The following is a 26,885-nucleotide window of genomic DNA, read 5'->3' on the forward strand; positions in this document are numbered from 1 at the left end:
TTCTTCTTCAGATCTCCCATGCGTTTTTGTGAATATAACATAATCTACCACCTTTGCGAACCAACAATGTAGAAGAAAAAGAAATTGTTATTTCAACCCTTGGATATGATTAAAGTGAAGCAAAATCCCTATATCAGAAAAATTGGTTTCCCAGTTGTTTTGACCAAAATACCCCTACCAGTACGAATAGCATAGCCTCACAGCGGCCAGTAATGTTCATTTAAAGAAAATTTAACTAGGTTCACAATCACAGAATGAAGGACAAGGAATTGCCATAAGAAATACATAAAGACGAGAAACCAGAATGCAAACCCTGCAAGGGAAAAAGAATTGCAGTTGCAGGTTTACAGATTAAAAAATGGAATACTAGTGTACAATTGGAAGCCAGTGGTTTTGCCAGCGAACGTCCATGTAACAAGTACTCAAGTAGTCACCATTCGCAGCGTGGTTATTCGTATAATGAGCTGCTTTTTCCTTTGCTTGGTGGCAAAATAACTCCATTCTCTCGTTATCGACTTTATTGTATAGAATAAATCAGTTGTTGGTACATATCTTGGTCCCACTGAGAATGTACCCACCAAATCCATTCATCTGCATACATGGATGGGTTCTTGATGGAAGTACCTGTATATATAGTTATAATCAGCATCAACCTCTTATAACTCTGAAAGTGTGTGGGTTATCAGACTTCCACAAAATGGAGGTCTGATCCATTAGATCTGTACAAGGATATAGAAAAGGAGACCAAACAAAACCTGATATTCACGTAACCAAGGTTCTGAAATTTGCAAGCCAACTGCCATTTTCCCCACTTGTAGATTGTGCATGCATGTTGCGAGCGGCTACATTTAAACAGAACAAAAGTTTTACATTAATCTTCTATCAATCGGTGAAAACTTGCCAAGCAACCAATTTCTAACATGCAGTAAAGTTTAAAACATTCAGAATGGCTGCTTAGACAGTCTACGAAGGAGTCTGGTAGGTGGCTAGATATATGCCCACATACCTGAAGATACTGGTGATAAATAGCAAAAGGAGCAGAATTTGACAGAAGTGGCAATATCTCTTTAACTAGACTCCACGTATCCAGCTCTGGTGCTGCTATTATTAAACTGCAGAAAGAATGTAGAATAACTATCAAGTATCAAAACGGATGCAATTTTCAACTAGTAAACTGAGTATACAACAACATTAGTTACCTAGTGAAGCCATTCCCTTTCCACAAGCTGATGATTTCATGCGGTGCTTTTTCTCCTAGTTTTGCAGATTTGCTCGGTTTTCTTTCTACAGAATAGGTAGTTTCAGGAATAAGATCTGATATCATACTCTCAGACACAAGAGAAACTTCTTCCGTGCCAGCCGTTGAAGATATTTGTTCCTGGAAAAATCAGTATCAGACACAATGAAGAAACTCTGAAACAATCTTTCATTAAGTATTGCTTACATTTGATTCAATTTCCATGCTACAAGAGTCCCCATTGTGACTCGAGACTTTTGACTTTTCAGTCTGGACGGAGAAAAGGTCAGCCAGAGGAGACCTCACAATCCTGGAACAAATGCATATAGTTTAGCATTCCTTAATTGCTTTCATAACCAGAAGAAGGTTTTCATCCAACTGCATTTCCTATAATGATGTAACTAGAAAGCAGATCTACCTCTTGCAAATTTCTACTCCAAAGTTGAATATCCTCGCTATATCCATAGGATAAGGTGAGCCACCAGGATATGTATTGCAGACATAACCTGTACCTGTCAAACATATAAGGTAATTCAACATAAGAATTGTTAAAACTACAAAATCAAACGATAAGAAACTTGCATTCTCACAAAACTCCAATACTAATCAACTTTAAAATAAATAAATAAATAAATAAACACACACACACACATCATGTACAAATAGAAAAGTTGCCACATCAAGAACTTCTTGTTTTATGTAGGTTTTACAGAATTATGCTCAAGTTTCACTACTTCAATACCCCCAAATCTCATTTTACACTTTAATTTAATCAACTCAAAGCAGCACATAGTAAAGTGCTTGTATAGCAGACCTCCTAAACGCTCTGCCACAGCACCAGTAAGAAGCCCTCCAACCATGTCGACTACAAGGACATCGGAATTAGCAGAAACATTAGCCATGGAAAGCAGCAGACATAACGTATCCATCCGCAAGAATCTGAATCATAGGGAAACTGAAAGACTTAAATACTGGGCAAATAATGTACAGAGCGCATCAAGAGTAAAGGAATCAACTGACTTGTTAACAGTGATGTATACGTTTATCAAGATGGTGCGATTGCATTTCGAAAATAATGACAAAATTGGCATTTAAAAGGCATGGAAATCCATAAGTGGCAAGTCATTACCCAATTCTAACCGGATATTTCTTCAAGTACGCCTCACATATACTGAGAAAAGACAACAAGAAAGATATGTCAGTGGATAGAAATTCAGATTTTACAATTATAGTTGTACATCAGCATGTACTTACTAGCTTAGCTTCAATCGCTGTGACAATGTGCCTTCCTTTCTAATTTCTACTTCTATTGAGTACCCTCAAAAATATTCTTAGTAAGTGCTAATTAAAATTCTAAGTAACCACCCTATGTTCTCCATAACATTATGCAAATTCACAGTGTGAACATTCCGGATTTGCGCTAACCAATATGCCAAATTTCACCGAACTGTTCCACAAATTGTAACTATGACATATTTCAGATAGTTTTGTCAAGTCATCAAATTTCCAGTTAAGGCTCATGATTCCAAGATAAGGTTACCTTCTAGTGAAAGGCCGCCTGAGAAGTACAATGGGAGCATACTTTTTTTGCTTCTTAAGCCTATATTTCTCCTGCGGATAGAAAGAAAGAGGAAATTAGCTCACTTCAAACAAACACTATGTACCTCTCACATGCTCTAAATTACCTGTGAGAACACAGTCTTTTTCTCAAACGTCGCACTGTTGGCAATGAGAGCTTCAACTATTTCATCACCACTTGCGCCCTGTCTGCATTAAGAAGAATAGCACTCATAAGCATTACTCAGAAGAAGATAGTATTCAATTTTCCTTAGCATACAACTAGCAACATAATAACATAAGTATTCGAACACAAAAACCGTGCAACAGATGTTGTCACATTTACTGCAACGCAAATAGTTTCCTGACAAGATGAAAATGCGCACTTATGGTTCAATGTAATGGATCAAAATATAATTAAATCTCCTCTTCATAGTTAGTTAGTTCTCACCGTCGCATCTCATTGATGGCATCCCCCGTTAGGCTTTGCGCTTTATTGTTATCAACCAATGCTCGATTATCTCTTAGCTCGTCTTTCGATTGGCAATCCCCTTGTTCTTGAATACTATTACCTGGAATTCAAAACATAATGAACAATGAACAATGAATTCCAGAAGCGGCATTGCAATTCAATTAACAGAAAATAAACCAAACCTTCATTGGAGGGAGTATATCTTGACAAATAAGGCCCTTCTGCTCCGTTTTCGACTCGAAAAAAGGAACCGAAGGGGCAGCCAATCAAGGGCTGCAGGGAGCAATTCTTATTCCCAATTTTCAATTTTCTGCAAAATCCATAAATCGCATTTAGCTCTGTATCCTTTACTAAGCAAATTGTGAAAAGAAAAAAAAAATGAAATCGAAATTGGGACTTACGCTCCGGCGGAGAGGCGCGAGAAAACCAAACGGTCGCCGTCGTTGATGTCAAGCAAGACGCTGCAGCCGTCCCAGGTGAGTCTAGGGTTTTCCACAGCATCGCCGTGGAGCTTATTTTCAGACATCTCCGATTTATTACTCAGAAAACTCTGGCGCGCTCCGAGATTCCAGAATTTGAAACAAAAGCTGTAAATAAGTATTTAAGCCCAAAACCCCAACTCCACTGTCAATTAGGGTTTAGTGGAGAACATCGATGGTTAACGATCGGCGGTTTTTACCCGCGCACTCGCGCAGAGACAGAGATCGACCCGAATTTGTTTGGGCCTAATATTTAGACCAAACATTAAGTCCAATACGTTATTTTATTCCAGCCCAAAATGGTTACAGCGTCCGAGTTCCGATCAAATCTCTTCTCCCTTTTTTTTATTGTTATGATATATTAAGAGCCAACATTACACATGATGTGTTACATATGGTGCTGGCAACCTATAACCTTACATTATGAAAATTTGAACTCAAGACTCAATCCAACTGTTGTCCCTTCACTCACTTGATGGACGATAGCCTTTCACTTTTTAGACCTAGAAGACGTACTTTTTTTTTTTTTTGGTCAGTTGGATCAATCAGTTACTTCACAGATATTAAGACGGACACAAATGAGAATGTCGATTGTCTTGAGCAACATTGACCTCATCAGAGTTAGACTCAAGCCTAGCCCATTTATTTTCCTTCCAATGTAAGGATTGAAGTACGTAACTATCCGACTCTGCCAATCAGGAAGTCAGAACAAGTACCGTTCCCTTTATCAGTGAACTTCAGATATATTGACCAAATTTTCAAGTCTAAACATTTCATATAAGTGGGAGAATATACTAGTATTATCTTCAACTCTTCAAGGTGATTAAAGAAATAAATATGAGGCATGTCACATGGCCCCATAAGTTGGAAGACAACAATATCGAAGTAGTTGACATGAAGCATATAAGACCTAGGTCAAGAATTAAGAACTATATAGGCCAGTACAAACCCAAAATATGAGGCATATGCCCTGCAGCCCTAGCTCGTGGAGAAGGTGACCGTAATTTCTACATTGCGTTTTCTTAGTCAACCTGTACATGTCAAAGCATGATCAATGATAATCAGAGATCTATAAGAAGAAAGAACTTTCCCGATAAAACAAAATGTGAAAAACCGAGATTAATATTAGTTTCATGTACTTAAAATTTATGGTCACAATTCACAAATCACAATAATTGGTTAGAAAGATGAAGCCACACTTAAATTTGAAGAACCAACGATGTATTAGCTACGTAGTGCGTAATTTTCGAATTAATTCCTTGTTGGGGTTTGAATTGTTTAATGCTTGATAATTTGGTATTGAACCACGATGGATGAGATGTAGAGCGATGGGGAACAAGAACAACGAAATATATTTAAGGCAGTGGTTGGCCAAATCCCATCTCAAATCCAACTACTCTCACACAAAATATAATATATAGAGGACATTTATATAATTCCCCTTTAAGTTTTAATTTATGATTATTAAAACTTAATTTGACACTGCCTTAATTTATAATTCCCCTTTAAGTTTTAATTTGACACACACACACTGATCCATGCCACGCGTGGGGAGCTAGAGCAACTGCCTAACTGGGCTCGCCATGCATGATTGTCTTTACCATTTTAACAATTAATTTTCCATGCGCAAATTTATATATGCATTAAGGGGAAGTGTATTCCATGCACCGTCAGTGCATGGGTACTTACAATATGAATGGATGTAATTTTTTTGATATTAAAATATATAAAGGAGTAGATTAGATGAGTGGCTGTTATTTTTTTAGAGATTAAAATAACTGACAGTGCACTTGCACTGTCGGTGCATACAATCCTCTTCCGCATTAAGGACCTCGTGATTTATGATTCAAATGGACTAATCATCAAATCTCTTTTTCTACTTTGGGTAATGAATCATATGGAAATTATTCTATGCACCGACGGTGCAAGTGACCCAACCCTTATAAAATAATCTCAACCCTTGATATTTATTATCAACTTTATTTTTAATAAACAAAAAGTGTATTTAATGCAATCTAACCATTCATTTATGTTGGTGCAAGTGCACGGCGGTGCTCTGAATAATCTCTCTGAATCATAACACTGTTTTTACTCCTTAAAATGACGGATATACGCACAGTAATTTATTCGAATACTAAAAACGATTATTAATTTTAACTTTTTGGAAAATCTTTTGTCAGATCGAAGTAATTTATGCTGAATCAAAGTACATATGGTAGAGGACGAGATGCATACGACACAATATATATTAGTGCTTGTATTATTGTTTTTGTGTAGTGGATGGGTCTATAGGTCTAAAAGTATCGGAGACTTTGATATCAATATAATAGAAAGAGATGAATAGGTTTGTTCATTTCATAATTCAGGTCATGCAGTCGTAGTATAGATGAATTAATGGATGCATCGAACTAGCTAGCTAGTGGGAAACATTGGAAGATGGAAAGGGGTTGGACCAGTACTAGTAGTAGTTCTATTCTTTCTCGATCTGCATGTTTTATATGATGTCGATCCCTTTGGCCCTTGGCACTTTTCCTTTTCCTTCCTTTAAGATTCTGGACCCCCATTACATTATCATTATGTTTTAGTTCGTATCATGTAACAACGGAAATATCCACAACTTATACCCTATGTTTCCACTCACCCTACGAAACATGAACATCGATTAAGGCAACTAATTCATAATCTTTTTCTTATAAATGACCGTCAATCGGAGATTCTCATGAGTTGTATCTCTCAGTAAATTACATTCACTTTCGTTATTAATTAGTCAAACCAAACAAGTTTTATACACACGATTTGAATCGGATGAACCACTTACAATTCTAAGCTTAAATTCTACAATATTTAATATAATACGAGTTTGTTCACCGACAGCTAGCCCTTTCTACCATCAAAATCGATGCTTTGATGCTCGCTAGCTATAAACTTGATCCTTCCCCAATTTGGATACATGCTGTGGAAATTCTTATACTCGAGATAACACCAAATATAGCTCCTAGGTTCCCTTTGTTGCACCTATGCAGATGGCTTCTACCGCAAGACCGGCCAAAATTAACAAAGAACAAAACTTTCAACTTCACTGCAAAAAGAAGTCGTAGAGAATAATCATAAGGCAAAGGACAGCACAAGAGCATAGTTCCAATATAAGACAGCGTGCAAAGCACATTTGATCTGCATAACCACGACATGCCGTATATCTAACCAGTGACCACATTACATGATTACATAACATGTTCTCCTAGCTACTTCAAACACTTCTCGTTAGGACTAAAATACAAAAACAAGATGAAAATTTTATATAAATTTACAAAAAATCATCTAAATTCCAATATGAAAACAACATTGCATCAATAATTTCAAGATATTGATAGATAACCATCTCGTGTGAGAAGATTGGTCGAGCGACCTATCAAAGAACTCCATGTCTAGCGTTCAAATCTCAACTCCCACTAATTTATAGTTAGCATGTTTGAGCGGCAGTGGCGTAGCCAAAAATCTCTCTTAGGAGGGTCAAACTTTATAAACTAACAAATTATATTCATTTCTAGTCGTCCTCTAAAAATAACACAATCTTTTGCCCAACAAAAAAAATATATATTAATATAATTAAGAAAATTTAGGTGTAAAGATAATAGGGTCTAATAAAAAAAAACTCTAGGAGGCGCGGCTAGTCTTCCGGCAAGAGTTTATGCCCGGTCCGACGGCACGCCCTTGCGGCGGCGTCGTCGGACGGGCCAAATGGGACCTTGTGTCCGGTGTTTGGTGGCTCTGGAGTAAGCCCAGTCGAAATGCAGGTTTGGCAGTGGTATGGGTGGTTTCGCTATCTGGCTTGCTGGGAGGCCTAGTCAGGGATCGGTGGCGGCAGTTATGTGGGAAGTGGGTGGCGCTGATGTCGCTCCACCCTCGATCGGAGCGTGGACGGTGGTCGCCTGGTAGGAACAAGTTGGTGGCGGCGAGATTTGGTACGGATGGACTCAGATCGGATCGGATTGCTCCGATCTGGTATGGGTTATTTGGAGCAGTCCCGTCGAGGGGGGCGGTTTGGAGGAGCGGCGATGCTTGTTGGCGTGATGGGAAGGATGGAGGGATGGAGGCGCGGCCTGCTTCTGCTTGGTCTGGTGGTTATGCCGCCGGTGATGGGAGTCATGGGACGGCGAAGGCTTGGCAGGTGAGATGGTGGTCGGTTGACACGTACAGGCTGTATTCTTGGCTTGGGCTTGATGGTTTTTGGACCGGGGCTTGGGCTTTGGCATGGGCCTTGGTTCCAATCTGCTTTTATTTTACTTCTTTTATGTTTTATTGTATTTTATTTTTAATAAGATGTGGCTTTATGCCAGCAATTAGTCCCTGTCTTTTGGTAGGGAGACGTGGGTTTGGTCCCGGTATGCGCACTCAGTGTGCCTTGTCTGGCCTAGCGAGGAGGCGAGCTATTTGCTTGATCAAATGGACGCAACCTCCTAGTGGCAGGATGAAATTATGTGTCGCCGGATTGATTTCCGTGCGGCAACATAGTAGGAAAGCTGTGTTATTTGTAATGATGCTTCTTCCTGTGAGAGTTATCTTTCCGGTATGTCACTGCAATGTCAAAGCAAATGGAGTAGCCATTCGTGCACTCTTTGCTAATTGGTGCTTGTTAGAATACATAGGTTTTGAGGAGAGTCTTGGTATTGTTTCAGGATCTTCTCTTTATGCTTATTGTAATATGGGGTTCAGGCTTTACGTCCCCCCCTTGTATTCTGCAATTTCATTAATCAAGGTTTGAGGGCAGCCGCACCAGCCCTTTTCAAAAAAAAAAAAAAAAAAAAAATTTAGGTGTAATATTTCTTGTACTAATGCTGAAATTGAAAGATCCTTAAATCATGTTGAATAAATTTTGGGATTTAAGATGAATGATAAATATAGAAAAACTTATGTGTTACTTCAATTTAGCATATTAATAAGGAATCGTAAATATGCGCATATGGGCTATGATCAATAGGGTAAGAAAACCTTGAAAAGATTCGTATTAATTAGATATATGTAGTGTATTAATAGTGTAAAATATTATTTCATTCCATTAAAGTTCAAGGATAATTAAAACTAATTAAAATAAATTTGTATTGAATTTTAAAAATTGAGACTAATTAGGGATTTTTCAAAAATTGAGAAGGGTCAATTTTATTTCATTCCATTAAGATTCATAGATCATTAACACTAATTAAGGATTTTCTAAAAATTGAGAAGGGTCAATTGACCCTTTTCGCCCTAGACTAGCTAGGCCCTTGGTTTGAGGGGTCTTTGAGATCGTGCGCCATCTGAATATTAAATGGTGGGTGCGTTACTAACTCACTAATGCAACCAAAACTTTGTTACCTCACATGTGATAAAAAAAAAATATTAAGAGATAATTTAAACGTTGAATGTACCTTCTTTTTAACCTGTAATTTTTTGATCGACCGGTCAATCAAAAGTCAACTCTTTACTGGTGCAAAGGTTCAACTTCCATATACGTAAGACAAACACAGTAGTTAATATCCATAAACCAAAAGAAATAAAATAATAAAAAAAACCTAAAAGAAAACAAATAAATAGCAATTTCTCAAGAAACGATGGAAAGACCCACTATAGTTCCATTAGACCTCCCGCTTTGCCTTCCTTATTAGTTATTACACATCTCGGATCCCTCTCCCACCACCAGTCTGGCTCTCTCTCTTTCTCTCTCTTTTCCATATGAAAAAGAGAGGTGAGCTAGCTAGTTGCTAACCACCTTGCTCTGCAATATCCTCTCCCTCTGTTTTGATCTGCTTTTCTTTATGGCTCTTCTCACTTTCCAACCAGAGGCCACAGAGCCCAAGAAGAAGAAGAAACAAGTCCAACCACAACCACCACCACCACCACCATCAAAACGCAGCCACCAAAAGCACTCCTCAAAAAAGCAGCAGCCACCTCCACAAAAGCCACCCTCCTCCTCATGGGACCATTTCAAGAACCTCCTCACCTGCAAGCAGATCGAGGGGTCGAGAGTCCACGACCCGTCCAAAAATGCAATCGGCTACTCCAAGCTCGGGTCCTCTTGCGGCTCCATATGCAGCTTCAGAGACGTTGTTCACGGCAACACTACTAGCCGGGTTGTTCACAGAGCCGATAACTCGCCGGACAGTAGCTCGCTGGGTCAGGAAACCGGGTTGCTCAGTCGGAAAGTTACAAACCGGTCCGAGTCAGGGTCAGGTACTAGATCCAACCGCGGTGGCGGTGCTGCTTATACGTCATCTAATTCGTCTAGAGGGATGCAATTCAGAAAGCTGTCGGGGTGTTACGAGTGCCATTACATCGTTGACCCTAGCAGGTCTATATTTATTTATTTATTTCATATAAACTAATTACTATAAGTTTGCAATTATTTCTTCCATGATTCATGGTAGTTCACTAGTTCATACATAGCTAGAAAAATGGGTAATTAAGTAATTAACGACATGGTTATGTTAATTAGGTACCCAGTTCCAAGGTCTACTATCTGTGCTTGCCCTCAGTGCGGAGAGATCTTCCCCAAATTGGAGAGCTTGGAACTTCACCAATCAATTCGCCATGCTGGTACTTATTTCTAATCACATTAAATTGTTATTAATTTTGCCTGCTGTTTTATTGGCATTATAATTACCAATCTATATTATCCTTGAAATTTTGTCTTCTGATTTCTTTTTTTGGGGTCTAAAATTGTTAGCAGAAAGATCATTTATATTTATGTTTGACATTGATTTTTACCGCAACTCTAGGGTAGTCTTGTATACAATAATTAAGACGGTCCCGTTGAAGTGTATAAACCACAGCTGTCCATGCACGAACAAAATAAATGACTCTGATATTGTAAGGTGGACTGTCTTAATTGGATATTTATACTACTACCCACCCTCTATGAGTCCATGACGTTAATACTGTCACTGCCGACAGCTAGAAATTAATTTCTGGTGGGAGAGGAACATTGATATTTTTCGTATTTAAATTTGTAAAATGGAAAATAAATAATATCTGAAATATCTGTTGCACAGTATCGGAGCTAGGCGTGGAAGATTCCGGCAGAAACATTGTGGAGATAATCTTCAAATCGAGCTGGCTGAAGAAGGACAGTCCCATTTGCAGGATCGAACGGATACTGAAGGTCCAGAACACGCAGCGGACCATCCAACGTTTCGAGGACTGCCGCGACGCAGTGAAAAACCGTGCCCTGAACAGCACTAGAAAGAATCCCAGGTGCGCCGCCGACGGCAACGAGCTGCTGCGGTTCCACTGCACCAGCATCTCGTGCACGCTCGGCGCGCGTGGCTCTACAAACCTCTGCGGCTCCATCCCGGGCTGCGGGGTCTGCACGACCATCCGGCACGGCTTCCAAGGCGGTGGAGGATTAGAAGTTGGCAAGGGAGTGCGCACCACTGCCAGCAGCGGTAGGGCCCACGACTCGTTGCATTGTACGGACGGGCGCAGGGCCATGCTGGTGTGCCGCGTGATTGCCGGCAGGGTCAGGCACATTGCGGACGATGCGGCGGCTGAGGAGGAGGCTGCTGCCACCGCATCAGCTGGTGGGTCGTACGATTCCGTCGCCGGATACGCCGGAGTGTACTCGAATCTCGAGGAGCTGGTTGTGTTTAATCCGAGGGCGATCCTCCCGTGTTTCGTAGTTATTTACAAAGCTCTTGACTCTTAAATAGATGCCCTAGTTTCTGTGCCAGTTGCTTAGAGCAACTCCAACCGATTTCCTATATTTTGATTTTTCTCTACTTTAGGGAAAAAAAGCAGAAAAAAATAAGCCTCTTTTGCTCCAACAGACCCCTATAACTATTCATATTTTAGGGAAAGAGAAAACCAAATTCCCTATATTTACAGCAAACTCTAAAATTTTAATGAAGAATATGGAGATTTTAGAGATTGTTGTAAAATAGGGAATCTATTAGAGTTGGAGAAGAAAAAGAGGCTAAAATTTTAACTTTTACTTCCCTATAATACAGAAATTATAGAGAAGCTGTTGGAGTTGCTCTTACTATGTATTCATTTCAAGATAGGATTTTTTTATCCCACCAAAAATGAAAAATCCTATATTGTATTTCATTGTTTAGGTGCCAGTAGTATCAACTAAATTAATTTCGGTGTGTTGGTGTATATACCATCTTTTCTGTCTAGTTTATTTGGTTTATCTAGCTCAACTGCTCGATCAACTGCAGGTGCATGTGTTTGTTAAACTGATTTATATTTTCTTGTTTTATGTAATCATTTATTTTAATTAGATATGAACACTGAAAACATTGAAGATTCTTTCATGTGAGGAAGAAGATGGCATAGGGTATCTACTATATCCAAGAATAGATAGTACTAGACTACTAGTAGACAGAGCAAATACGTACGGCAAAGTTTGAAGTGGGAGTAGTTGCAGATAGCAGACGAAACGTAGGCATGCATTCATGTTCTGTCATCTTCAATGGTCTTTCACTGTCTAAATCGCACACACCTAATCCTCTTTATTTTGCAAGTGTGGGCTTCATATCGATCCCCATATGCATGAGAGGTCAGACTCGAGCATACGCAGGCACAACTTGATAATAATGCATTATAAGATTTTTTTCCTAACTTGCTTTTCTTTCCCCCTTTTTCACCTGGGAATAATTCCAGGCAGAATAGAAGAAGAAAACACATGGTAAAATGATACCTGGTCAAAGTTAATCTCGCCTTTTGTTACAGCAGTTGCATGATGAGCTAGAGAAAAAGAGAGTAAAAAGAAAGGGCGAAATGAACATGTACGTTTGACTTTGACCATACCGTTTCGCCTTCAATCACTAATTCACTGTATAGTTGACAGATGGTATATAATTGCATGCACATGCCTGCACTATTTTTCATCGTTTCTGGTGTTTTTGAACGAGGAGAAAGACCGATTATATATAATTAATTTCAATTTGCAGCATATAGTATTGTTATGGATAGATAGAGCGTATAATTAGAATAAATAAGTCTCGTAATGAAAATCTTACACGTAAAACTGTGTTATATAACTAGTAATTAAACCATACTAGTCTTACTTATACTTGGTGATAATTAGCAGACACTGAGAATCAGAATCTTATAGGTAATTCGTAATTGCTAAAGTCTATACTCTGTAGCATGCATTGACTAGTTGATAAATCATAATTATTGATCGTCTACCGATCGTTGTCTTTCTACTCGTCAACTAAGTACTCCTCTAATTTATTTAACATAATTATACACGGAGAAATTGTCTAGGGGATAAGAGAGACAAACCGTAGCCAACAAATTAATGTTTCATTAATATTGGTTGAGAACTTGAGATTGTGTGTTTATATCTCTGAACAGGTACGTCTTTTATTTAAAAAAGGAAAAAAAAGGTACTCATTGATAAGATAGGCATAAGTACCCATCTAAAATTAATTCAATCAAGCACAATGCTATAGGAAAATAAGTACACATTGTCTAAGACCGACCGATTTAACTCTAAGGTGCTTAAAAAAGTTGTTTAGTGCATAATTTAAGTAGCAACTTTCTCTGTTACTAAGTTTGACGTTCTCAACTTTTTCTGTTATTAATTAGTCGTCACAATTTCTTGTATTTTTGTATTATTTTTTTCAATTATGAGTGCGAATTCTCTTGCATTTCTGTGTATAGGCATTTCACTCCATTAACCGAACTAATTTCACATCTGGATGCTGTTCTGATACTTGCTAGCTGGCTAGGGTTTCATTAGCCAAAAATAAATTTAAAAAAGAGCTAGCTTTTCAATTTTTGGAATTAGCTCCAGCTTATGGTATAGCAGTTATGTTAATTGATTACTTTTGTAAATGTCAGCCGCTTAAGCCCATTGCCTAGCGTGGGGCAGCCGCACCGCCACGTGGTGCGGCAGGCCAATCATTCCCCTAGCAGGGGGGTATTTTGGGTATTTCACATTTAAAAATCAGGGACAATTTCGGAACAAAGAAAAAAAATTCTGAGATTTGATTGGGCAGCCGCACCGTACACGTGGTGCGGCTACCCGCACCTAAGAATTGGCCCCTGTCAAATGGCTAAGGTCCACCGGAGATAAGTCTTGGTTAAATTTCTGGTTTAGTTTTCTCTTGATTGGGTGAGGTCTTGTTCCAAGCCTATAAGCATATTATAGATGGGTTTGTCCAAAAGCCCATTGTGGGGGTGGTCAATTAATTTGACCATGCAATCAAGGCAATTAAAGAAAAGTAATGGCAGTAGTTAGTACAACAGTTAATGTAGCCGTAAATGCGACGGTTAATACGACATTCAGTATGACAATCATGGCCGCCAATAAGTAACGGTTATTGCAGGAGTGAATATGGCCTTAATGGTGGTGTGTCGCTCAAGTCACTGAGACTTGCTGTGCAAGTTTACTTGCAGCCCACGCCGAAATGCATCTATAAATAGGCGGCTCGACATCGAGGTAAAACATCGAATTCCAATTCTCTCTACTCCACTACTAAGAAACGTACTGACTTAGGCATCAGAGGGTTTTCTGCAGGAGCCGACGGTCAAACTCCAGGTCAACGCTCGAGGGAAGCTTCTCGATTGTTCCCGATCAGCTCTTGCTCCAGTCCGCATTCATTGGTGAGTCAAACTCCTCTAAGGAATTTTTCATCACCAACAAGTGGCGCCGTCTGTGGGTAACACTTATCCCTAAAAAGTGATGGCGGGAGCTGCCCCTGACGGGATTCCATTTCTGTCACTGAGGACTGGTAGTGAAGAAATTCCTCCCCACCAGCCGCCGAGTGGATCCATCCCGAGCCCCATCGGCAACCTGAACTTGCCTCCAGCTGACGAGACGTAGAGGCTGAGGCAGGAACTCGAGCAATTTCGGAAGGAAAAGCGGGACCACGAGGCTCGTCGTAAACGAAAACTTGAAAGGTTCCTACAACTTGACAGTGATTCGTCAGACGACGATGCCATCGGCGATCTCCACCAAACCAACAACGTAGTAGCAAACGCAGGCGCCAACGGCGTTATCAGGGGAATCTCTGGTGGACCCCTCGTCGAGGGGGCGGGAGGCACGTTGAATGGGGGGCAGAACGGCGGAGCCGGATTAGGCCAATCCAAAAGGGCGCGCAACGAATCGTGGCGCGAGAAGATGGAAAAAATAATTGATGCATGCAAGCGTGCCGGCCCACGAGAACTGGCGGCGGAAATCTCAAGGGACGTCGGTAAGTCTCCGTTTACCGACGACATTTTGAATCCGGCAAAACCCCGCCGGTATTCCACAAATACGACGGAACGACCGGCCCGGTGGACCATATCAAAGGGTACAAACAATAGATGTCCATCGAGACAACTGACGAGAAATTAATGTGCAAGATCTTCCCTTCCAGTCTCACAGGGCCAGCGTCGACATGGTTCCAAGACCTCAAGCCGCATTCCATACCGGATTTCGACACGTTGAGCCGCGCTTTCATTTCACAATACTTCTGCAATCGTAAGCAAAAGAAGGATATGGCGACTCTATTCAGTACCAAGCAGAAGCCGGGAGAAAAGGTAGGAAAATTTTTCGAAAGGTTTAAAGCTGAAATGCGCCATGTTAACTGTGATCCCCAATTTGCTGCGATCGCCTTCCGAGCGGGGTTGCTTTTGGGGACACCATTATACGAAAGTTTATTGCGGGATCCGCCAAAGGACATGGACGACATCATCACAAGGGTTGAGGGAGAGATCAGAATTGAAAGAGCCAAAGAAGCACGCGAGGCCCGATACACCAGTGTCGTTGCCTCCGGTGATGACAGAAGGAAAAATCGAGGCAGTCACCCCGGCGTGAGGCCACACAACCGACACCACTACGAGGCAAAGCCTCGAGCTTGTCTACCTAAGGAATGGTTCACCCTAAGCCCTACGGCCATATTACGAAAACACCAACATGAAGGGCTCTTCACGAAACCCCCACCTCAACCAGAGTCAAGAGACGCATTCGAACGGACCAAATATTGCCCCCTCCATGAGGCGTTCTGGCACGAGTTGTCTAAGTGCGAGGCATTGCGGCCAGCCATCTCAGAGTTGATAAAGGCATGGAAGTTACGTCTGTTAATGTTTAAAGTTCAGCGGTAGCTAAACCTTTGTTAACGCTGGTCCGATGGGCGAACCGCTACTTGTGATACTCTCAGAGCTTCCGCTACCTGTCAAGTAAAATACAGAGGGCGTCAGAGGGAGACCGCGTTGGGCGGTCTTCTCTTCTCCGATGCCTAAGTTAGTCAATGTATTTATGTTGACAAAGTAACAGTAGGTAAGTATTGAATGCGTAATTAATTAGGAGAGAAGAGAGAACCTTTTATAGGTGAGGAATAAGCTGATCTTGTTCATGTTTTCGATGTGGGACTGACATGCTTCAGTCCCCAGCTTCTGGAGCTTCTGATGCTGTCTTGGCCCGGCGCGTGGCGGCGCGTCAGCGGTGATCTGGGGACAAGCCGGGGCTCAGGCGGTATCTTGCTTGGCTGTGTTCCCGTAGGTCACCCATTTGGAGGGAGTCGGTACCGCTGGCGGTAGCATGAGCGTGGCCCATTATAGCTAATTATGCTTGCAAATGCCTATGTAAGTACAAGTCCCCCAAGTCCCCAGTCCAGGAGGTCAATCTTGGTTGGGGAGTTGCCTAGCGGTTCGAAGCGTTACTTCCGCCAGTCTTGCCAAAGCATAATTAGCGTCAGTGCGTTGTCAACCATGGACTTACTGAACAAACGCTTTAAACCCTTTCGGGTGGGTCCCTGTTAGGTCCCCCGCTCCCCGGCTAAGATAGACCTTCATTTGGTCGGTGTATTGTTTGTTGAGGGGATCTGCGCGGAGCAGAGGGTGTTGGGTAGCGAGCCCAATCTTTGATACCCGAGTGATGGGGGTCAACATGCCTGATCAGGGCCGTCGTAGACTGTTGACAAGTCCCCATGTCCCGTAGGGACGTAGTTTCTGCTACGCCGCGTGGCGGTCGTCGTAGGTTTGACTGTAACGCCGCGTGGTGGTCGTCATCAGAATGAGGCGTTACCTCGGGAATTGCCGTTGGCGGAATTTTCTCTGCTGATAGTAAGCGGCAAGAAGTGTTGCGGGGACCTGGCTGGTTGCCGTTCAGCGGACTGTATTGCTTGCAGGAGGGAGGGGTTCCGCTAGCGGAGTTGCGCTTAGCGGAGACAAGGGAGAAGTCCCGCTAGCGGAGACTATCTCGCTTGCAAGAAGAAAATGGAGAAGTTCCGCTAGCGGAGTTGCGCTTAGCGGAGACTCTGTCGATTCATAGTCTTCCTCCTTAGTGGTTACTTCGGGTAGACGCTTCGTTTGACAATGCCTGACACGTGGTCGTGACAAATTGGGTTAGCATGTGTGATAACATCTCTTCAACACGCCCGTCTCTTCGCCATTAATGCGAGTAATTATTGATTTTGTAACTGAGGCAATCCGGAGAGTAAGTGCGTTTGCGGGGCATGTGTACGGTTGTGGTGCGATGTCGTTGTTCAGCGGACGGTCAAGATTGGGTTGATGTTGACATAAAAGAGAGGGAAACATGGAGGTTTGACACTTTGTACTTTTTACCTAGTATCGTCGTCTTCAAGCTTCGCCTTGCGTTCCGAGAAGAAGATTGCTACGATTCCGTGAAGTTATCGATCTTTGAAGCACGAAAATCTCCTACAGTGAAGACAAGCGCCCTCGATCGCACCAAAGATTTCACTTTTGAGGTTGGTATTTTGAATCCTATCCCTGTTTTATTGGATTTCTGTGTGTTTGCTTCTGTTAGTTTCTGGGTTTTCGATTTGTAGTGCTCTGTTCCTCCCCGGTGCGCTCTGAGGGTGTAAAGCGAGTTTTGGGGATGGGTTTTGGTGTTTGATAGAGAGTTGGGGTTTAGGGATTTACTAGATGGTCGAATCTGGGTTGAGTATATGGGTGCGTTTTGTTCTTGTTTTGGCTTTTTCTGGGCAATTGTTCTTGGATGCAACTGATAAAGGGATAGCCTAGATCTTGTGCAAACTGACTGGTTTGGGTTTTAGGGTTTTGGGATGGCTAGCGTCGTAGATTTATCGAGCGGTGAGGAATCCGGGTCTGAAGAGTCGCTCAACGTGGCGGATAGGGTGTTTATTGACTCGTTGCGTCTGTCTGCCCCTGCAGGAACCTCATTGTCCGAACCGCTAGACATTGTGCCGCTACATACCATACCCTGGGAAGTTGCCATGGGTCGTGCTGGTCGTCCCGAGAGTTCTAGGGCAAGAGAAGATGCCGCTACTCGCAAAACGTGGGAAGAGAGGCTGGCGAGTAATAGCGCCGCTAGCGGCTCCGCTGATGGGGTGAGAGAGGGTGGCGGGGAAAAGGTTGAGTCAGCCTGGTTTCTTGGCGACGGCACAGCGGTTGACTAGGCTGGAAGACCGATGACGGTGGCTGTCGTCAACCGTGTGAAGCGGGTGTTCCGCCTGCCCGGTGTAGTGAAGCTGCGACCGCCGCTGACGGGTGAGAGAGCGTCGTTCTTGCCAGCGGGGCATGCCGCCGTGCATGAGGCGATCTTCCGCCAGGGAGTGACATTCTCGCTGCTGCCAATTCTCTAGCTTTTGGTTTGTGAATTTGGCCTCGCCTTTGGGCAAATTTGACCTAATATGTGGCTGTTGCTGATGACGCTAAACTCGCTTTGGCGCCTGTCTGGTTGTGAAGGTCCAACCGTGGTGGAGGTGATGCACTTCTACGAGTTGGTGTACGTGAAGCGCCATGGATGCAGCGGGCAAGTGAATCTGACTCGCCGCCAGGGGGCACCCAAGCTAATCGAGAACTTGAAGGACTCCATGTCACCCTAGCGGGGGACCTTCTGTGTTGCCACCTCCGGATGGGAGTATCAAGCGGGGTCGAATGAGGGGGAGCCGACATTTAGGATTAAGTTGGAATTCCAACCTATCCGAGGTTGTCGCTGGCCCCCGCTACTCATGGTTTTTGTTGTACAATAATTCCTTCTGTTGTAACGATTGTTCCGTTTTTTTATTGTGTAGCGGGCCTGCGGTATAACCTGACGCGTGAAGAAGAGTGCCGCGTGGCAAGAATTCGAGGCTGTTGGCAGAACCGCAACCTGCTAGATCTTTGCCTACTCACCGGGTGGGAGTTGTTGGTCGATCAACAGTTAACACAAGCCCTTGGTAAGTATCTTCCGTTGATGTGTCTTTTAGTTCGGTTTTCGTCGGGCTAACCCGTTTTTTTTTTTTTTTTTTGCATAGATTCTCCGCCGGGAAATAGAGCGAGTCGTGAGGCGTTTGAGAAAGCCATGGACCGTGCCGAGGTTAACAACTTCCTAGAGAGCATGTACGCCTCTGGGCTGGCGGACCAGAAGACCGTCGTTGATCCCGAGACACTAGCGTTGAGTCAGTCTGAGACTCCCGTGGTGCTACCGATGCCGCACCACTCTCACCTTGATGCTGATGGTTCGCCCGTCGTTCAGGCTGGCGTGGACCGTAGGGCTGCCGGCGGGAGTAAGGCCCCTACTGCAACTGTGCAACAAAAAGATAGAATGCTCGCTAACTGGCGTGGGCAGCAGAAGGAGAAAGTGGTGCCTCCGGCGGCAACAGTCACCGTTGCAGGGCCGGAGCCGCAGAAGGGATCGAGGACTGGCGCCGTTGGATCCACACGGGTTGTGCTTTAGAGGAGGCGTCGCCAAAATGACTTCGATGGAGAGGAGGAAGGGGACGACGCGGAGACCATCGGGGCCCGCCAGCAGAAGAGGGCAAGACAGGCTCCGCCCAAGGTGCCCGTGGTTGCCGACAGGGAGGTGCAAGGGAGCGACCTGGACTCGTTTGCCGCGTATGTAGAGTTCCTGACCGATCATGAGCGGGAATTTCTGTTCCACCTCTGCGAGCGAGCTTTGGCGGCCTAGAGGAGATTGTGCGCTCGACTGCCGTTGATCAATCGCCTTTTAGCTCGGCCTTCGGGCATCTCTCCGTTGGGCTGCATGAGGTGTTCCTAGCGCTGTCGAAACAGCCCCGGGTTGAGCGGCAACTTAGGGAGGAGATCAAGGGTCTCCAGAGGGAGCTTGGGGAGACCAAAGACAGGCTGGCGGATGTGGAGCGGCGCCTGACCAAGACAGAATGTGATGCAGCGGATGCCCGCGACAAGTTGGCCGTCGCCGTTGAGCGGGACCTGGAGTGGAATGACTAGGGGTGGCTGAAAATGCCGGACCTGCCGAAACCAGCCGGAAACCGGCCGAACCGCCTCCATCGGCGCCGAAGGAAGTGGTAGCCGGAGCAACGTTTTCAGCTCGGTAGTGGTACTGCCAATTGCGTAGGGTTCGGTATCACCGAACCAGCCGAGATAGATATTTCTGGGTTTAATTCCAAAAAACACTACCCTCATGCGCCTGCCAAGGATCGAACCTTTGCCACTCTTGCTACAAACTCGAGCCACTTACCACTAGGCCACCAGCTTGCATGTTAATGGTTGCGCATAAATAAACAAATATACTTGAATCAGAAAACAGAAAACAGAAAATTAAAAACTCTTTCTTGTCTTCTACTTCGAGACAAGTATGATTGAATGATTCTCTCTCTTCTTCATTCTTTCTCAGTCTCTTCCTCCTCTGTTTTTTCTCTTTCTGCACTCTCTCTCTCTCTCTCTCTCATTTCTGACTTTTGTTCTTCTCATATTCTTGTTCTTCTTCCTCCATTTTCTCATCATTTTTCTTCTTTTCTCTATTCTTCCACCTCTGTACTCTTCCTTCTTTCTGTTTCTTCTTCCTCCTCATACTGCAATCCTCATCTCCTTCGCCGGATTTTATCTCAGCAGTTCTCCAAATTCCGATGATTGGAATTTTCAAATACCGGCCAAAACCAACCGTTGAAAGCGGTAACCGAAAGCTCCGGCACCGCTACGGCAACACATTTGGCGAAACCGACATGTTCCGGTCGGTAGTCGGCTCAGCCACAAAAACCCGGTAACCGTACCAGGGCCAGGCCTAGGAATGACCACGTCTCCAAGCTAGAGCAAGATATAGCCTTGCTGAAGGATCGAGTGGCGGCTAAGGATAAGAAAGTTGAAATCCTTCAGCGGGATTCTACCGCCAAATCCGCTGAGGTGAAGAGACTGGAGGGCGAGGTTGCTCGCATGGGAGCTGAGGGGGACTGTGCGGCAGCCGCCGCTGTGGAGGCGTTTAAGCAGTCGGCGGAATACAAGAAAGCGATGATTGAGGTGGCGAAGGCTGGTGCCGCCGCCAACGTGGAACTGCTGAATCAGAAGGGCGCCATCGACTGGGTCAAGGCGCCCCAGCCCGCTGGGCCGTCAGGTCAAAAAGCACCGCCCGCGAAGGGTGTGGTTCCCGTTCAGACTGAGGGTGCCCGCTCAGGTAGTGGAGAGAGCGGTGTGCGTCCGGCGGACAACTCTCAGCGTACCCCACCTCCTACTCAGTCCGAGGTCTCCCGTGCTGGCTTTCTTGCCGCCCACACCCAAGAGGATGGTACTATTATAACGCCAAGCCCTACCGCTCGTGGGTCCAATCAGATGAGCCGTCAGTCCGAGCAACAACCGCCGCCGGAGGGCGAGGATGTTGCTGCTGCCTCCTAGAATCCATGAAGATACCTCCATAGCATTATGTAGTGCCGTTGAGGCTTGTTTTCTTTTGTGGGCCGCTAAGGTCTTTTTTGTAGTTTGACAATATATTTGGGCGGGGAGTCCCGACCCGTAATATACAGATGGTTTTTCTTTGCTTTTGAGATGAATGTGTTTACCGATTGTATTGTTTGAATATTTATGGACCGCTAGAGTTTTGACTGCTGTTTTGTGACTCAATGAAACATCAAAGGGATTAAAATTGTTCCAAGTGCACGATGTAGCGGACGTAGTCCGCCGAATATTGTTGGCGTTGCCAGTTGATTCTTGTGCTTGGACTTGGCGACAATGGTTTGAATAATTCCTCGTTTCATTGATAGCTGATATATCAGCGTTTACAAAAAGCGGGGTTGTACCTGTTGGGTAGCTTCCCTTAGCTAAATATTGAGTCAAAAATTTAGCTAAGTCAAGATGCTCTAGGGTAGCGGCATGACTATTTATAGTAATACCGAAGGTGTTCGGTATTCCAAGGGTGGGTCGTTGTGACGCCATCCTTGTCCATTAGGTAGAAGGTACCGGGGCTAACGACTTCCACAATTTTGTATGGTCCTTCCCAAGTTGGGCGGAGTGCCGTTGGCGGTGGAATGACCTATTTCATTACCCAGTCCCCTAGTTGGAGGTTTCGGGCCTTGACCCTGGCGTTGTAGAAACGCGATACCCGTTGTTTGTTTTGCAAATTGTGCAGATGGGCCTTGTGTCGTTTCTCCTTTAGGAGGACCCTGTCGAGATTGACGCCTTCGCCGTTGGTCTCGGGGCAGTAGCCTTCGATTCTAGCGGTAGGTTGAGTTACCTCAACAGGTAGAATGGCTTCAGTTCCGAACATCATACAAAATGGTGTTTCACCAGTGGCGGAAGTTGGGGTAGTCCTGATGGCCCACAGAACTTCCGGAAACTTCTCCACCCATAAACCCTTGGCGTCGTCGAGCTTCTTTTTTAGCAGCTTCTTGATTATCTTGTTTGCTGCTTCGACCTGGCCGTTGGTTTGGGGGTGAGCGACAGATGCGAAACTCATCTTGGTGCCCAGGTTAGCGGTGAAAGATATGAGTTCCTTATTGTTGAACTGTGTGCCGTTGTCCGTGATGATTGTGTGGGGGACACCATAGCGGCAATAGATGTTCTTCCAGAGGAAGTGAGTTACCTTGGCGGTAGTTATTGCTGTCAGTGGCTCCGCCTCTATCCACTTGCTGTTGTAGTCGATGGCAACAATGATACTTGAACTGACCTTTGGCGGTTTGGAATTTTCCCATCAAGTCCAGGCTCCACGTGGAGTGAATCCATGGACCAATGATGATCGACAGTGGTTCCGCTGGGGCATGCGAGAGATCAGTATATTGTTGATTTGTGGCAAGATCTTGATACCCTCCTGGCGTCGTCACCGAGCGTAGGCCAAAAGTAGCCTTGTCGCATTGTGCGATTGGCCAAGGATCTGGCGCCCGAGTGGTTTCCACATTCCCCGCCTTGTATCATTGCCAGAACGACCTTTCCCTCCTTTGGGGTTAGACACCAGAGGTTGGGGTGGGTGAACCCCTGGCGGTAAAGCTTGCCATTCTGGATGTTGTAGCGGGTTGCTCTCCGCTTGAGCTGTCGTGCTTCGACTTTGTCCTCTGGCAGTGTCCCATTGCGCTTGTATTCAATGATCTCATCCATCCAACTGGAGTTGACCTCAATGTTGAAGATCTCCACTAGGGTTTTTGTAATGCTTGGCTTGTCAAGATATTCCACCCTTGTGTCCGCTGGATTTTGGTGTGGCTGGGCGGTTGCTAGTCTTGCCAGTGAATCAGCCTTGGCATTCTTTTCCTTGAGGATCTGAGTGATGGTGTGAAATTTGAATTTTTTGAGAAGCGCTTTGACGTACCCCAAGTATGCCGCTAACTGTTGGTCCTTGGCCTGGAAACTGTCATTGACCTGGTTAACGACAAGCTGGGAGTCGCTGAATATGTTGACACTGTCAGCTCCTGAGTCGATGGCGAGGAGTAAGCCGGCAATGAGCGCTTCATACTCCGCCATATTGTTTGAGGCTTTGAAATTGAACTTTAACACGTATTCCACGTTCAGTCCCCCTGGACCTGTCAAGATGACTCCGGCGCCACTAGCCTTGGCACAAGCGAAGCCGTCCACGTGTAGGTTCCAGTCCGATTGCTGGGGGGCTGGTTCTTCAGCGGTTATCATTTCTGTGCTGGGCTCTGCCCCTATGTTGGGTTCAACCTGACGCTCGGTGAGCTCAGCCATGAAGTCCGCCACCGCCTGGCCCTTCATGGCGGTTCTTGGTTTGTAGTCAATGTCGAACTCGCTGAGCTCGATGGCCCACTTGCTGAGGCGCCCCGAGTGTTCAGGGTTCTTCATTACTTGCCTCAGCGGTTGATTTGTTAAGACATGAATTGTGTGGGCTTGAAAGTATTGGTGGAGGCGTCTAGCGGAGACGATGAGTGCGAGAGCGAGCTGTTCCAGGGGGGATATCTTGTTTCAGTGCCGCTCATCCTGGCCTTCCCTCCGGACAATGGCGCAGCTTACCGTAGCCTGCTTGGCTGTTCTGGGTTGAGGCCGAAGAAGCATTTTTCTGGGTTGAGGCGCATACCATAAGCCAAGAGAATGGCGAATATGATTCTGAGGTTTGCCACGTGTCCGCTGGCCTTTATGCTTTTTACCGTAGCCTGCTTGGCTGTTCCAGTAGGTCACTCCTTTGGCGGGAGTCGGTACCGCTGGCGGTAGCATGAGCGTGGCCCATTATTGCTAATTATGCTTGCAAATGCCTGTGTAATTAGTACAACGTCAATATCAATCTGACGGCCAGGTCGATGGAGGTCGGGCAGCAGACAAGGTTGAAAGCATAATCCCGGAAAAAGGCACGGAACCGATCATCAGAGAAATATTGGCCATCCATGGAGCCCCTTATATCGCTATGGAGCAGGAAATACGCTTGAGGTCAGAAACCCGCCAGGCAGAGAAGATTCGTAGAGTATGCCAGATCGCGGGTAGCCCCTCGGCGGGGCAGAGCTCGTCCCCCACGCCGGTAATTAGTTTCTCCGCGGCAGATACCATTGGCATCTAGTTTCCCCACCGGGACGCCTTGGTCGTGTCTACCCAAATCGCGAACGCCCTCGTGCGGCGGATAATGGTTGACGTCGGGAGCAGCGCCGATGTCATATTCTGGGAATCGTTTGAGTAGCTCGGATTAGACAAGACACTTATTCATCCCAACAAAGCCCCGTTGACGGCCTTTGAAGGTTTCGAAACATGGCATGTGGGCTAGATTTCTTTACCAGTGACGACGGGAGAGAAAATTGTGGAGGTCGATTTCGTCATTGTCAAGAAGCCATCGGCCTACAACGCCATTCTAGGCCAGGATTGGCTCTATAGGATGGGAGCCGAGGCTTCGACTAGGTGTCAGGTACTGAAATTTATTTCCGACGACGGCCAGTAGGTGATATCGGTTCAAGGCGATCAGCTGCTCTCCAAAAAGTTGTATGCCATGGAAATCAAGCGCTCTCCGCCGGCGAATAAAGGCGAGGAGGGTCCGTCGGCATAGCAATTAACGGAGGACCTACCAGAAGATGAGGAGCTTGAACCCGAACCCGAACCGGCGACCACTGAGCTGATTCAGGAGGAAGCCCTCGACGCTTCTGGCGAGAGGAAGGTCCTGGTAGGCACCCTCCAAACTGAAGAGGAACGAGCTCGCTTATTGCAATTCCTGAGCGAAAATGAAGACGTGTTCGCATGGTCACACAAGGATATGCCTGGAATCGACCCAGGTGTCACATGTCACAAGTTAAATATAGACCCAAGCTTCAGACCTTATAGGCAGCGTCAACGACGTTTCACCCCCGAGAGGAATAAGATTATCAGCGACGAGATTGACCGCCACCTTGAGGTAGGCTTTATACGTGAAGTTTGGTGCCCAACCTGGATCTCGAACGTGGTCGTGGTAAGAAGGAAGAATGGAAAATGGCGAGTGTGTGTGGATTATTCGAATCTAAACAAGGCATGCCCAAAAGATTGTTATCCATTCCCCAAGATTGACCAACTCGTGAACGCCACTGTCGGGTGCGAACGTTTATCTTTCTTGGACGCGTACTCCGGTTATAATCAGATACCTATGGCCCCAGAAGACCAGGTGAAAACAACGTTCATCTCAGAACGAGGCCTGTATTGCTATACGTTCATCTCACCAACGCCGGCGCGACCTATCAGAGGCTCGTCAACCACATGTTCAAAGACTTACTTAGGAAGACCATGGAAGTTTACATTGATGACATGGTGGTTAAAAGTAAGCATCGGAAGGACCACATAGAGCATCTAAGGGAAGCATTAGAGATATTAAGGCGGTATGGCATGAGGCTCAATCCAACCAAATGCGCGTTCGGGGTATCATCTGGATAGTTTTTGGGACATCTTGTGAGTAAAAGAGGGATCGAGCCAAATCCGGAGAAGGTAGAAGCCATCATGCAAATGCGACCCAGAGATGAAAGAGGATATACAAGTGTTAACCGGTCGCATTGCCGCGTTGAGTCGCTTTATTTCTCGGCTAACTGACCGATGTAAACCTTTCTTCCGCGCATTAGCCAATTTTTGGGGCCCGGAGCAGTCTGAAGCGTTGGCTAATTTGAAAAAAATACTTATCCGGCAGACAGTTTCTCTCTGTACCCCGCGACAGCGAGCCCCTCTGCATATACTTGGCAATATCAGATGCGGCAACCAGCGCCGCCTTGTTCAGGGAAGAGGGACATCGGCAGGAACCCATAGCCTATACGAGCCGCAGCCTCCTGGATGCCGAGACAAGGTATTCCCCGTCCGAAAAGGAAATCCTCGCCCTGGTTACTGCGAAAAGGAAGTTGCGGCAATACTTCGAGGGGCATAGCATCACAGTATACACCAATTTGCCAATTCGTGCCATCCTGTCAAAACCAGACACATCCGGAAGGATGGCCAAATAGGCAATCGAGCTAAGTGAATTTGACATTACATATAAGCCGAGATCGGCACTCAAGGGCCAAGTGTTAGCAGATTTCTTGGTCGAGTGTCACTTCCTAGCACCGATCCCCGAGGTTTCATGGCAGGACCCATCCTGGGAAATGCACGTCGACGGCGCATCCAATTTCTCAGGAGCGGGGGCAGGTATTTTAATTCAAAGTTCCGAGGATGTCCAGATCGAGTGCGCGGTTCATCTCGATTTTCCGGCATTAAACAACGTGGCTGAATATGAAGCTTTGGTGACGGGCTTAACCCTGGCAAAGAAGCTACAGATCCAAAGCTTGCAGGTATATTCTGACTCGCAGCTAGTTGTCGGGTTGTCTAATGATGACTATGCCGCCAAGGACGAACGCATATCCAGGTATCAGGACTTGGTTCGAGATTTGATGTGCGGGTTCAAGCAACTTTCACTGGTCAAGGTACCTCGCGAGAAGAATTCCCGTGCAGACGAGTTGGCTAAAGCCGCTTCTGGTTGCATGGCGGTCATCAACATCGTTAAGATCGAGGTGCTCAAAAGACCAAGCATTGAAGGTAACAGGCCGCACCGACGGGTCATGGCGGTCGAGTCAATTCCGAACGACTGGATAGGTCAAATTGTCAATTACCT

General features: G+C 45.0%; 2 protein-coding genes across 2 annotated transcripts; one reads left to right on the forward strand and one right to left on the reverse strand.

Moving 5' to 3' along the window:
• Positions 1-106: 106 nt before the first annotated feature.
• On the reverse strand, positions 107-3,967 carry LOC133738245 (uncharacterized). The gene is made up of 13 exons (XM_062165723.1): positions 3,668-3,967; positions 3,449-3,576; positions 3,246-3,366; positions 2,923-3,004; positions 2,778-2,848; positions 2,367-2,408; positions 2,052-2,176; positions 1,656-1,749; positions 1,445-1,547; positions 1,200-1,378; positions 1,007-1,112; positions 756-842; positions 107-624 (listed from the first exon to the last, which is right to left on the reverse strand). The coding sequence occupies exons 1-13, from the start codon at positions 3,790-3,792 to the stop codon at positions 535-537; spliced, it is 1,353 nt and encodes a 450-aa protein (XP_062021707.1). The 5' UTR covers positions 3,793-3,967; the 3' UTR covers positions 107-534.
• A 5,366-nt stretch (positions 3,968-9,333) lies between these two features.
• On the forward strand, positions 9,334-11,875 carry LOC133740018 (uncharacterized). The gene is made up of 3 exons (XM_062167847.1): positions 9,334-10,070; positions 10,215-10,315; positions 10,771-11,875. The coding sequence occupies exons 1-3, from the start codon at positions 9,538-9,540 to the stop codon at positions 11,421-11,423; spliced, it is 1,287 nt and encodes a 428-aa protein (XP_062023831.1). The 5' UTR covers positions 9,334-9,537; the 3' UTR covers positions 11,424-11,875.
• The last annotated feature ends 15,010 nt before the right edge of the window (positions 11,876-26,885 follow it).

The sequence above is a fragment of the Rosa rugosa genome, chromosome 3 (genome assembly GCF_958449725.1).
Source record: "Rosa rugosa chromosome 3, drRosRugo1.1, whole genome shotgun sequence".
Classification (NCBI taxonomy): domain Eukaryota; kingdom Viridiplantae; phylum Streptophyta; class Magnoliopsida; order Rosales; family Rosaceae; genus Rosa; species Rosa rugosa.